Source organism: Hemiscyllium ocellatum, chromosome 39 (genome assembly GCF_020745735.1).
Source record: "Hemiscyllium ocellatum isolate sHemOce1 chromosome 39, sHemOce1.pat.X.cur, whole genome shotgun sequence".
In the NCBI taxonomy this organism is placed as follows: domain Eukaryota; kingdom Metazoa; phylum Chordata; class Chondrichthyes; order Orectolobiformes; family Hemiscylliidae; genus Hemiscyllium; species Hemiscyllium ocellatum.
Window position 1 is genome coordinate 2,073,681 of NC_083439.1, and position 13,995 is coordinate 2,087,675.

The window sequence follows — 13,995 nt, forward strand, 5'->3', positions numbered from 1 at the left end:
TGAAATGTTCAGAATCCCATCTTGATTTGTCACAGGGCACGGTACAGGTGCTAAGTACAAATCTGCTCATTGTATTCATGGTGCATTTTATGCTGATGATGTGAGTAAATTACTTGATCTGTGGCAGTACAAGAGAACCATATGCCTACTTAAAGAAAGGAACAATGAATAATAATGAGCTTCTTCTGCCTGTATCACTAGCACAGTGTTAGGTACATTTTGTAGTCAAAATTATTTTGTTAAATTAATGATCATGTGGGAACTGTAATGACTACTCAAACACAAATATATGACTATGATCTGCGTAATTAATTTAGACTTCAGAAAGAGTAAATAGGAGATCTTGAGATGTTATTAAAAAATTTGAGGGTGGGAAAGGTTTGAGCACAAATTTATTTTTGTTCTCAGTGCTTAAGCTTATTATATTTCTCTGTACCAAACATGAATATAAGGATCACCAAATGGATCTATATCAATTGGAAATAATTACAAAGATATGGAGAAAGAACAGAAATATGGAACACTAATTAGATAGCTCTTTCAAAAGAACCAGCATAGACATGATGGGTAAAATGGCCTCCTTCTGTCCTGCATTATTTGATGAATTATTGTCAATTGGTACAAATTTTAGCAGATATGGCTCCAAAGTTGAACTTATTGGAAGCACTCATTTTAATACCGTTGAGATTAAGAAACTATTAACTAGATGAATAACACCCAGGCATCCATTCCTTTGTATGAAATAGATTCACAGGTACATTTCTTGATCAGCAATGAGGATCAATAATTGAGAGGCAATGACAGTCATATTGGTTTGATTGGGAAAAGGAAGTACTATGACTAATCTCATCTGATCAATGAAATAATCTGTCTGAAACTTTTGACGCATAGTTATTAAGTAGTTAACAAATACAATTCATATGCCACATATGTAACTGTTCTGCAAACCATGGTGATTTACAGAAGAACCATAATCAAAGGCATAGTTCATATAAGCTGAGCTGTATTTCAGAAGGTTCTCTTTGTGTTTGATTACAGAAACTGGAAATATGATGATTTGGAGGTGTTGGATAAGGTGTACAAAATTAAAATTCACACAACACCATGTTATAGTCCAACAAGTTTATTTGGAAGCACTAGCTTTTGAAGCACTGCACCTTCATCAGGTAGTTGTGGTGCATTAGGTTATACTCCACAACCACCTGATGAAGAAGCAGCGCTCCAAAAGCTAGTGCTTTCAAATAAACCTGTTGGATGATAACCTGGTGATGTGTGATTTTTAACTTTGGAAATATGATGACCATAAGTAATGATTATCATAAGGTATGGATAAGTTAGCAAGCTTTGAGAAGATTTGAAGCTCAGGTTGAGGTTCAATGTAGGTTTGCTTGCTGAGATGGAAGGTTCATTTTCAGACATTTCGTCACCATACTAGGTAACATTTTCAGTGAGCTTCCGGACGAAACACTGCTGGTGTTTCCTGCTTTCTATTTATACGTTTGGATTTCCTTCAGTTATAAATAGAAAGCAGGAAACACCACCAGTGCTTCACTTGGAGGCTCACTGAAGATGTCACCTAATATGGTGATGAAACATCTGAAAATGAACCTTCCAGCTCAGTGAGCAAACCTACATCCAGGTATGGATAAGTGTGAGGTAGTTCACTTTGGAAGAAGTAACAGGAATGCAGAGTACTGGGTTAATAGTAAAATTCTTAGCAGTGTAGATGAACAGAGAGACCTTGTGTCCAGGTGCATCAACCTCTGAAAGTTGCCTCCTGGGTTGATAGGGTTGTTAAGAAGGCATATGATATGTTGGTGTTTATTGGTAGGGGGATTGAGTTTCCGAGTCACGAGGTCATGCTTCAGCTGTACAAGACACTGGTAAGGTTGTACCTGGAGCATTGCATATTATTCTGGTCACTGCATTATAGGAAGGATATGGAAGCTTTGGAAAGGGTTCAGAGGAGATTTACTAGGATGCTGCCTGGTATGGAAGGAAGGTCTTATGAGGAAAGACTGAGGGAATTGAGACTGTTTTCGTTGGAGAGAAGAAGGTTGAGAGGTGACTTAATCGAGGCGTATAAGATAATCAGAGGGTTAGGTAGGATGGACAGTGACAGCCTTTTTCCTCAGATGGTGAAGGCTAACATGATGGGACATAACTTTAAATTGAGGAGTGATAGATTTAGGACAGATATCAGGGGTGGTTTCTTTACTCAGAGAGTAGTAGGGACGTGGAACGGCCTGCCTGCAACAATTGTAAACTCACCAACATTAAGGGCATTTAAATAGGAATTGGACATACATATGGATAATAATGGAATGGTGTAGGTTAGACGGGCATCAGATTAATTTCACAGGTTGGCACAACATCGAGGGCTGAAAGGCCTGTACTGCACTGTAATGTTTTACGTTTCTTTGTGAATTATTTCTATTTTGCTACATTAAGTATGAATATACTAAGCATTAAAAATGCTGGTGACTAGTATTACCAAGATGATCAAGGTTAAAGGAGCCATCAGCATTAATTTGACTGTGGAAAACATACTGGCACGCAATTCACTTTGGCCTGGCCACACATTCACCTTTATTTCCTGTCTATTTCATAATCTAATCTTCCTAAATTACCATAATTCGAAATTACATTAAAAAGAACTTACAATTATATGCCATCCTTATTCAAATAACAACGATTGAATATAGCTGCTGTTGTTTTGTACACAAACTTGGCAGAGGGGTTTACTCAGCAAGTTCCCACAAACACCTTTGCAATAAATAATCACATGAACTATTTTGGGTGATGTTGTTTGAGGAAATGCTGACCAGCACATTGGGAGAGATCACCGCTCTTACTGAAATAATGCAATGAGATCTTTGACATTATTTGAACAGACATTGGTTTACTGTCTTATGTCAAAGATGAGGCTCTGTAGCAGAGCACCAATTTCTTGATGTAAGATTGAAATGTTAGCTGAATTGTGGACTTAACTTCCTGGAATCAGGTTTGACCCTATGATCTCTGGTTGAATGAGAGTTTGCTACAACAGAGAAAATCTGGCACTAATCCTAACAACAAACTATTTTCACATATTATTACATTCATTATTTTAATAGTGCCTGGCGAGAATTGCAAGTAAAAATGAATGAATTCTTAATATGTTGCTGATTAATGAGCCATAGGTCCAGCCGACCCATTTCTTGAATCACCCCCAAATGGCTGAAACTGAGATTTGACACACATCTTTTGTTCCTCTCCTCCCTCAACCATGCTTAATTTCTTGCTCCATATTGCAATGCTGACCAGTATTCCCATCTCTCCTGGGTTTCAAGTTGTGTACAGATGTTGGGCATTGTACATTCATTAACCCAGTACAAGAACCATTGAATGGATTTGGATGCAATACTATGGGCAGTAATTCAATATATATTCTACTACATTTATTCAGCCTTAGAAACCAGTGCAACAGTTCGATTTCCCTCTGTTGCACTGAAGCTGATCTTACCAGAGAGAGAATAGTCTGTATTAGTTATCCGCATGGCAGGAGTATATGATACGCTGGGCATGTCGTGTCCTTTCTCTTTCTTTTTCCATTTGTACCAGATGAACAGAATCAGTAATACAACTATTATCAAGAGAAGAATAATGATCCCAGATATGGCTCCAATGGAGTGCCTGTCTGATGCTAGTGCTGGACTGATCCTTGTGTAGGGGTTTAGTTCATCCATCAGTAGAGCAGCTGGAAAAGAAAGCAGATTTATTAGATGAAGAACAAATGTGACTTTGAATTGTACCACAATGCACACAATTACATGAGTTTAAAGCACAGAATCAAAAATTCAGTTTGACAATAGCTGTAATCATGCTTCCTCACCCCATTCTTCATCTCACTTTACCAGATTATCCTCTATTCCTTTCCCTCTCATATTTTCATTTGTTTATGGGATGTAGGTTTTGCCAGTTAGATCTGCAATTATTGCTCATTCTTAATTGCTCATAGGGCAGTCAGGAGTCAATATACTGCTGTGCATCTGAGGTCAGGTGTAAGTCAGAACAACTGGAGGAGAATAAATTTCCTTCACTAGAAAATGGCACGCTCCAGCACAGCAGCATTCTCTCAGTGTAATACTGACGTGTCAGTTGAGTTGAGGACCTAAATCCCTGGAATCCCGAAAGGGCATTAATGAAGTAGATTTTGTCTTACAACGATTGGCAATGGTTACATGGTCAGCATTAAGCTTGTTTTTTTTGCACTGAATTCAAATTTCACCACCTTTCATGGTGACATCCAAACCCATGTTCCCAGCATGTTAGCCAGGGGCTCTAGAATACCAGTCCAGTGACATTATTAGCTTATAAATGCTGCACATAAATGCTCCCCTTAACTTTATCTATGTAAGGATTCCAAATAAATGTGGCAGGTATTAATGTTTTATTAATAATATTTTAAAATTACAAGCTAAATGTCATACTAAAAGAGAATCTGAAAACAAATACAGGACGAGTGTCATGCATTACAACATACTGTATTATCTCAACTAGCCAGCAGACGGCAACATCAGATTTTCTATGTATTGCACAAGCTACAAACGACTTCCTCAAATGAAACTCTAAACCAGATAGCATACTGTGTCTACATTTTCCTAATTGCATTGTCCAACATTATTTGAACTGAGCAAAGTGGGATCAACTTGAGTGAATTTGATTTTTCATGCAGTTCTCCACACTATCAGTAGCGAGTGATGCTACTGTTGAGCGTGATTTGGAAATGCCAGTGTTGGACTGGGATGTACAAAGTTAAAAATCACACAATACCAGGTTTAATTAGATTACTTACAGTGTGGAAACAGGCTTCGGCCCAACAAGTCCACACTGACCCACCGAAGCACAACCCACCCATACATTTACCCCTTCACCTAACACTACAGACAATTCACCTGACCCGCACATCTTTGGACTGTGGGAGGAAACCCACACAGACACAGGGAGAATGTGTAAACTCCACACAGTCAGTCGCCTGAGGCAGGAATTGAACCCAGGTCTCTGGCGCTCTGAGGCAGCAGTGCTAACCACTGTGCCACCGTGCCGGTGACTATGGCCAAAGCTAGACCTGAAGCTGGGATATTCAGGAAGTCTTGATCCAAACTATTAGGAATTCCCATGTGATAGTGATAGTGATAGTCCACTATCACCTGATGAACGAGCGGCACTCTGAAAGCTAATGTGCTTCCAATTAAACCTGTTGGACTATAACCTGGATTTATGTGATTTTTAACTACTGTTGAGCAAGTTGTCAGGACATGGATATCACTTATATGGTCAATTCATCCTCCATTATTAATCATCTCTTTGTGAGAATGCATTATTGGGTGGAATCTTGATGAGGCAGTGGGTGTTATTAGCCAGCTGGAAACCTGATGAAAGACTCATGATACTTCTTCCAGAGAAGGTCTACTGGGCCACACATCAATCTGGTGGTGGCAAGATCATCAGCAGGTCACCTCCTGGAATCCAGTCTCCCAGAAAAACGTCCCTCCAATGGGAGCTTCTACTGATTACTGTGGCACCTGCTGCTCAGCAGTATGAGATGGTGTACTGAGTGCAAACTCAAGGGTTAGCTCCCACTTAGCTTGTGTTAAGTCAAGACCCTTGATCAGGTATATCATCCAAAGGGACAAGTTGCTCACACTGTTAGACCCATTGAGCATACTGCATAGCCCTAGCCTGCTTGGAGCAGTGGCAGACTGAGGCGGTGAAATGGCCACTTAAAGACTTCAGTTGGTGGTGACCAGAAGCCTTCCCACTAAAATTTAATTTTGCTGTAGATAGAAGATACCATGGTTTGAGAATGCCACTGGCCCATCTATTAAATTCCTCGCCTCTCTCCAAACTCAGCACCTACAGAAACAGAATACTCCAACCACTTTCTGCTTTGAATCTTCCTCCCAGTAATACTTAGTGAGCAGCTACACGCTATCTCTTCCATGCAAATGCAATATTCACAGAAGATGTCACTATATACTGGACACCCACTTGAGTAATCATTACTTACTGGTATAAAACAGGTGGAAAATGCTGAAATATTTATCAGTTTCTATTCTTTGCAGCACCTCCAGGAAGTAACCTCTCCAAAGAAGGAAGCCTGTTTCAATTATGCAAAAACAGCCCCCTGAACGGAGCTTTACTGGCATTCTGCCAAAAGCAATTCCCAGGCAATACCTCACACACAAAAACTGTGGACTGTGAATCAGCCACTCATGGTATATCTCTCAGTGTTTGGAGTTTAACTACAGCCCGTCACATTGAATGTTCAATTTTATGGCTTCATAATAGCTTCAGGAGAAGAGGGAGAGAGTGAAAATCAATGAAAAAAAGCCCTCCTCTTTGATGGATCCAAACTATAAAACCCCACTTGACCTAAAAGCCTCCGCAGTTTTCAGTAAATCATTCCCAAATTCTGACGCTTTACAGCAGGATACTTTTAAATTGTGACTGGCATTGAATCTGTACAAAGGCAAATTTCAATCTTTGTATTTCCACCTTAATTAGATTTTATTTAAAAGAATTGATACATGGGAATTCCTAATGGTTTGGATCAACACTTCCTGAATATCCCAGCTTCTGGTCCAGCTTTGGCTATAGTCACCTCATAAGGAGCATGAAATTGCCTTTTCTTTAATGGGGCTCTTGTGGCAAAGTGGTTATGTCCCTAACTCTGGCCCAAGAGGCCTGGAATCAAATCCCATTTCCTCCAGCGGTATGCATAATAACATCCTTGATACAGATTGATTAGAAATATCTCTACAAGCATCACATACCTTGGTCACACCGGATGCCTTTGAATCCAGATGTGCAGTAGCAGGTCCCAGTCACATGATCACAGGTGCCATTATTCATGCACTCACATAGCTGTTGACAACCATAGCCAAATGTACCAGGAGGACACTCTATAAAGCATTGAAAAAGACATTCTAAGGTTTACACAGTCCCTTATATACGCTACTGAATCCAGTAATGTCAAGGTTTATGGCAGTTATGACACAGTATTCATCTTTTTGGAAGAGTGAACTTTCTTATGAGCTCTTTTTTGAAAAACTCTATCGACTATGATCTATTTGTTTATTTGTTTTGTCTTATGTCATAAGTTACTGTATGAAGGTGGCTGTTTGTTTGCACATTGTACATATCCAGAACATATTAACATTCCTACATCTGTGCATGTCCTGTCAACTCTTCCCATTATAAATTTCCATATCTTCACTTGTATTGAAAACAGCCTGTATATCCTTTTCTTGCTCATTACAGTGAAGTGTATAATTATAAGCTCATCGAGCACCCATCTTTGTGCAGCTATTCAAAGCCTAAATTTAGTTTTCAGGTGAAAGGGAGTTAGAGGATAAAAATTGTATCAGAGTGTGTAGATGTAATTCACAAGGTCATAGAAGTTTTCTTTATTTTTGTATATGCATAATAAAATTTTACACCTTAATTATAATGAAAACTTGTCCTTAAAAGTTTAAAGTAGGAAATGCATTATGTTTACATATCATTGTCCAACATTTTTCCCTGATCTCTAACCTTGTTTCACCCGAAAATGATGTTATTTTGACTCTCCAACTGCAAAATGGAGCATCAACGATTGTTTACTCTGTCCTTCTATGCCAAAATCGTAACTTTTGCTTGAATATATTTATTTACACATGTATATTTATTTACACATGTATATTTATTTACACATGTATTTTGCTTGAATATATTTATTTACACATGTATATTTATTTACACATGTATATTTATTTACACATGTATTTTGCTTGAATATATTTATTTACACATGTATATAATATATTAAAAGCCCAGACCACTTCCTTTTTTGTGAACTTCCTGCTTTTAACATTTGATTGTCTCAATCAATATAAACTATGTTGTTAATGTGAAACTGGCTATGTCTAAATATTACTACAGGAGGACTGGCATTTATATAGTTCTATACAAGACCACTGGATGCCTCAAAATGCTTAACACACAATGAAGCACTTTTGAAATATAATGTAGGAAACACAGTGGCTAATGTGAGCAGTGAGCTTCCACAAACAGCAATGCGATAATGATATTATAAGTTGCTTCTTTTGTGCTATTGGTTGAGAGATAAATATTGGCCTTGATATTAAGAAGAACCCACAACTGTTGGTCAAGTAATGTTACATCTTTTATACCTACCTGTGCTGGGATGTAGGAACTCAGTTTCATGTCTTATTCAAAATATAGCATGAATGATCATGCAGGACTCTTTCAATACTACAGTGGAATATCAGCCTCAATGTTTGTGCTCAAGCCCTGAAGTGGGACTTGAACCTGTGATATGAACCTGTAATAATGTGACTTTGAAGTGAATGCGCTGCCAATGGAGACACAGTTATTAGCTCTGAATTCCCTTTCTGGTTATGTCAGTAAGCTTGATTACACTGATAGTCTTGTGATTTTGAACAGATCCAGCAGCTCAAAATAGGACATCCAGGAGATGCTGTGGGCCATCAGCAGCAGCAGAACTATATTTAACCACAATCTGTAACCTCATGTCCTGACCTCATCCCGACCCTATCATGACCCATCAATGCAGGGGATCAATCGGATTTCAATGGTAGCAAGGCATGCCAGATGCTGCAGAAGGCATAACTAAAAGTGAGATGTCATAGAATCCTTCAAGTGTGGTAGTAGGGTATTTGGCCCATTGAGTTCACACCAACCCTCCGAAGAACATCCCACCCAGGTGCACCACCTATCCTATCCCTTTAAATCTGCATTAACCCTGAACACTATAGCAATTCAGCATGGCTAATCCATCTCTCCTTCATATCTTTGGACTGTGGGAGGAAACTGGAGCACCTGGAGGAAAGCCACTCAGATATGTTGAGAACATGCAAACTCCACACAGACAATCATTCGAGGGTGGAATCTACAATACAGGACTATTTGCATGCCCAACAATAGAAGCAGCACATGACACATTGAGCTAGGTGATCCCGCAAATGATTTGTTCAGATCCAAGCTCTTCAATCTGGTCACATCTAGTCATGAACAGTGGCCAATTAAATTGGAGGAGGGGGCTCCATGAACAGCTCCATTCTCAATCATGGAGGAGCAATGAATATCTGTGCAAAACAGAAGGCTGAAGTAATATATACTATGTTGTTAATGTGAAACTAGCTATGTATAAATGTTACTATAAAAAGACTTGCATTTATATAGGCTAAAGTATTGCATCCATCCTCAGCCAGAAGTGCTGAGTGCATTAACTAACCACCCACATCACATCAAATGTGAGGAATGTTTGCTGATGATCTCACAATGTCCATAAACAACAAGATTTGGTCAGTACTGAGGTTTGGGCTGAGAAATTGCAAGTAACATTCATGCAGCACAATTGCTAGCAAATGATTGTCTCCAAGTGAAGAAAGACACTTAGAATGTCAAAGATTACAGATGCATAGAATCATGACTACTTGCAAGTTTCCTCCAAGCCATGCATCTTCCTGACTATTTCACCACTCCTTCAATGTTGCTGGGTCAAACTTCTGGAATGCCTTCATAACTGCATTGTGGGTGTAATCAAACTCCATGAGTGCACCATCATCTTCTCAAGGGGAGTTATGGATAAGTAATAAATGCTGACCTAGCCAATGACCCACATCCTATGGAAAACTAAATATAAAACTAGAATAGACATTTGTCTTGACAGAGTAAATCCTTTGGTTGCCACATTCATTGAAAAGTCCTTGTCTATTTAACTGAACCTATGGAACCAATTGCATGTGTTTTCTTATGCTTCAATATTAAAACATTTCCTACTCTAACTACAACAATGTTGGAAAGTTTCCACCAAACATGATGCAAATAACAAAATCTTTTGAATGACATACATTCAACATTTTGATATGGATTAGATTAGATTCCCTACAGTATGGAAACTTGAACCAACATGTCCACACCAACCCTCCGAAGAGTAACCCACCCAGACACTAGCCTATATTTACCCCTGACTAATGCACCTAACACAATGGGCAATTTAGCATGACTAATTCACCTAACCTGCACGTCTTCGGATTTTGGGACGAAACCCATGCAGACACAGGGAGAATATGTAAACTCCACACAGACAGTTGCCCGAGGCAGGAATTGAACCTGGTCCCTGGTGCTGTGAGGTAACAGTGCTAACTACTGATAATAATACATATCCACAGCTTACAACACACATCTTTCCATAAACGGATGACATGTTGTATATTCTCCACTGCTTTCAGAGTAGAGTGCGAATGAGGAATTAGCCGGTTAGTTCATTATGAACAAGGAGTTAGCAGGTTAGCTCATTATGAACTACGCTTCTGAAAATATTCTACACAAATTTGCAGAAATTATGCTTAGGATCACATAACCCCAGTGGAAAATCAAGACTCCTGAGTGCAGCTACTTTTAAAGCTGGATTTACAACTAATCTGTGTATTACTGCTGTCAAGTAATTTGCAGAATACTGCTGTAATACTGTTTTATGTCCTGCCTTAAGGCTGTAGGAAGAAAACAGAGAAAATGGGTCGATGCATACAATGTTGAGTCTTATTCCCAGTTTCCCAGAAGACCGAACAATCTCTTTATTTGCACATTAATGACTTGATTTTGAACTTAGTCTGTGAGGAAATGGATGATTTTCTTGTGTCCGCAATAACCACAGCAAACTCACCATGTCTCACTGCTTTGTGGCAGTCTGTCAAAAAGATGCTGTAGAGGAAGAACATTTCCTATTGGTCAGGAAACCAGACACAATGTGTGTAACATGAAATAATCTGACAGAGATGGGATTTGCTTCACCAAGAAGGTTCCATAGTTTCAATTAAAGAGACAAGGGCTTTTCAGTGAATGCTACAATCAAAGGATATAGGCTCTTAAGACAAATGTCTATTCTAGTTTTCTGTTTGAGCGGAGTTGGATTTAATGGACTTAATTTTGTTTCCATAATTTTGTCTGTGTCATGATCAACACAGAAATTACCTCAGATGTGACAAGTTCTTAATGCTGCAACTGTAGCTTTTTGCGAAAAAATAAACATAACTTTTTATACGTGGATCTACGACAATTGACCACTGATGTCAGTGGTAAGGAAATTATTGGAAAAAATTCTGAGTAGTAGGATTAATCAATACTTGAAAAGGCAAAGATTGATCATAGCTAGTTAGCAAGGAATTCTTAGGTGGAGATACTGTCTGAATAATTTTACTGCATTTTTGAAAAGGTGCCTAAATATAGTGATGACATAAAGCAACTGATGGACTTAAGACAGGCCTTTAATGAAGTCCCATGTGGAGGGGTGCTCCAAAAGGCAAGAGCCCTGGGATTCAAGGTAAGTTGGCAAAGTGGATCCAAAATTGGCTTGTGAATTGGGTGGTGGTGGATGGTTGTTTTTATGTATGAAAGCCTGTGATCAGTGGTGTACCACAAGAATCAGTACTGTTTGGTTATGTATGTTAACAACTTGGATGTGAAGATAGAAGCTATATTTTGTCAGTTTGCAGATGACATGAATATTGATGGCATTGTTTATAGTGAGGAGTATGGTCTCAGGCTATTGTCTGATATTGATCAGCTGGTAAATTGGGCAGAACACTGGCAAATGGAATTTAATCCTGATAAATGCGAGGTAATGTGCTTTGAGAGGTCCAAAATGAATAATAAGTCCCTATGGAGTACTGAGAAACCAATGGATCTTGGTGTACAAGTCCACAGATCATGGAGGTGTCAGAACAGATAGACAGAAAAGTGAAGAAGGCATATTGTCATAAAGACATACAGCACATAAACAAACTCCTTGGTACAGCCAGTCCATGCCGAACATAATCAAAAACTATCTGATAGTTATTTTCATTAGCCAGGGTATTGAATGTAGGAGCAAGGAGGTTTTGTCACAGCTCAGTAGAACATAGGTTAGGTGACATATGGAATACTGTTTGCAGTTCTAGTCATCACATTATTAGAAGGATGTCATTGTACTGGAGGGGGTGCAGAGAAGATTCACCAGGACGTTGCCCAGGATGAAAACTGTATTATGAGGAGAGATTGGATAGGCTGGGTTTATTTTCCTTGGAGCAGAGGAAACTGAAGGGGAATCTAACTGAGGTATACAAAATTTTGAAAGGCATAGGCAGGGTAGATTTTTCCCACTGCAGACTTACTTAAGACCAGAGGGTATAGGTTTAAGGTGAGGAACAAATGCTTCAGAAGAGATCCAGGGAAAAATTTTTTCATTCAGAGGGCAGTTGAAATATGAAACATGCTTCCTGAGAAGATGGTGCAGGCATGTGCTCTTATAACATTTAAGAAGTATCTGGATATGAACTTAAAATGCCAAGGTATTGTAGGTGATGGACCAAGTTCACATAAATGAGATTAGTGCAGTTGGGGAGCTTGTTGGTTGGTGTAAACACTGTGGGCCAAAGGGCCCTTTTCTATGCTGTATGTCTATGAATTGAGAATTATAACTGGGTTACTAGAGAGGGAGTAGCTTTACACAATGTGTGAAGCTTCAGTTCCTCTTCGTCCCTGAGAAACAGTATTATTCCAAAAGGAAAGATTTACTGCATGGTGCTCCTGTGGCACCCTAGGATTGTTTTTGGATAATTACACCCACCTAGATTCTCTGAGTTTCCTTTCATTATAACAAATGTTTAGAAATATCTCACTATATACCCCTTGTTATGAATGCCAAGGAAGAAGATCTCTCTTTAAGGCTTCTTTATACCCTGCATAGATGATAATAACAATAATTTTCCATTTGTATTCTTGAGACAACAGAACACAAATGCGTGGTGGCTATTACATGAGATGACATCTCAGGAAATATAGCTTGATTATTTCAGATTAACATAGCCATATCAAATGTATACTGGGACATCGCATGAATGCAACAGATGTCAAATAAATGATTTTAAAAAATACTCATGGGTGTGGGTGTCACTGGCTCAGCCAGCATTTATTGTCCTCATTGCCTGGAGGGTAGTTAAGAGTCAAACCATTGCTGTGAGTGTGGAGTCACATGTAGGTCAGATCCGGGAAGGACAACTGTTTCCTGGACCAAATGGATTGTTATTACAATCAATAAGTGTCATGGCTCATAAATCCATACCTTTATTGAATTCAAATTCCATCATCTGGTAAGATTTGAACTTTGGTCCCCAGAACATTACCTGGGTCTCTAGACTAATTACCTAGTGATAGCACCATTAGGCCATTGCCTCTCCTTCAACTGGAGTTGGAGTTGTTACGGTTTCGGGAAATACGTGATGGCTGGTGAGGTTCTCTACTTCATGCAATGTGAAAAGAATGTGTATGTGCTTGTGCTATCTCACTCACTCTGCTCGCAGTATTTCCCAATGAATCCTGTGCGACACGTGCATTCTCCGGTCACATAGTCACAGTCTGCTCCATTTTGGCATTTGCAGAGTTGAATGCAATCTTTTCCATAGAAGCCCATTGGGCACCCTGGAATGTAAATACTCTGTTAGAACAAGTTTTACATAATGCTATTAATTTCTTTACCATTACTTTCCAATATGAGAATAAATAAGTAAGAATGGGCCAGAGTCTGAGAACCACAGTCAGCTGGAAAATTCTTTAAACTCTGGCTATTGAAGCAACTCACTGTTTTACAGCTGATAGTGACAGGGAACAGTAGGAGCAGAGAGTGACAGGGAGGAATAGGAGCAGAGAGTGACAGGAAGGGGAAGGAGCAAACAGTTATGCCCCAGTCCTCACATGGAGCTGACAATCTCCCACTTAGTAGCAACAAATTACTGCAGATGATGGGATCTCTGATGAAGAGTCATCTAGACTGAAAATGTTAGCTTGCTGTCTCTATGGATGCTGTCTGATCCTCTATGATCTCCAGCATTTGCTGTTTTCATTCGCCCACTTGGGCTCTGTATGAAGGCTTCTATCGCATTTTTGCCT

General features: G+C 39.2%; 1 protein-coding gene across 1 annotated transcript in view; it reads right to left on the minus strand.

Annotated features, from left to right (window-relative positions):
• megf11 (multiple EGF-like-domains 11) overlaps nucleotides 1–13,995 on the minus strand; it is a 364,661-nt gene that overhangs the window by 20,777 nt on the left and 329,889 nt on the right. The window contains exons 15-17 of the mRNA XM_060852838.1: nucleotides 13,399–13,527; nucleotides 6,819–6,947; nucleotides 3,506–3,739 (exon numbers count right to left, since the gene is read on the minus strand). Of these exons, the coding sequence (XP_060708821.1) occupies nucleotides 3,506–3,739; nucleotides 6,819–6,947; nucleotides 13,399–13,527 (492 nt within the window). The remainder of the gene's footprint in view (nucleotides 1–3,505; nucleotides 3,740–6,818; nucleotides 6,948–13,398; nucleotides 13,528–13,995) is intronic.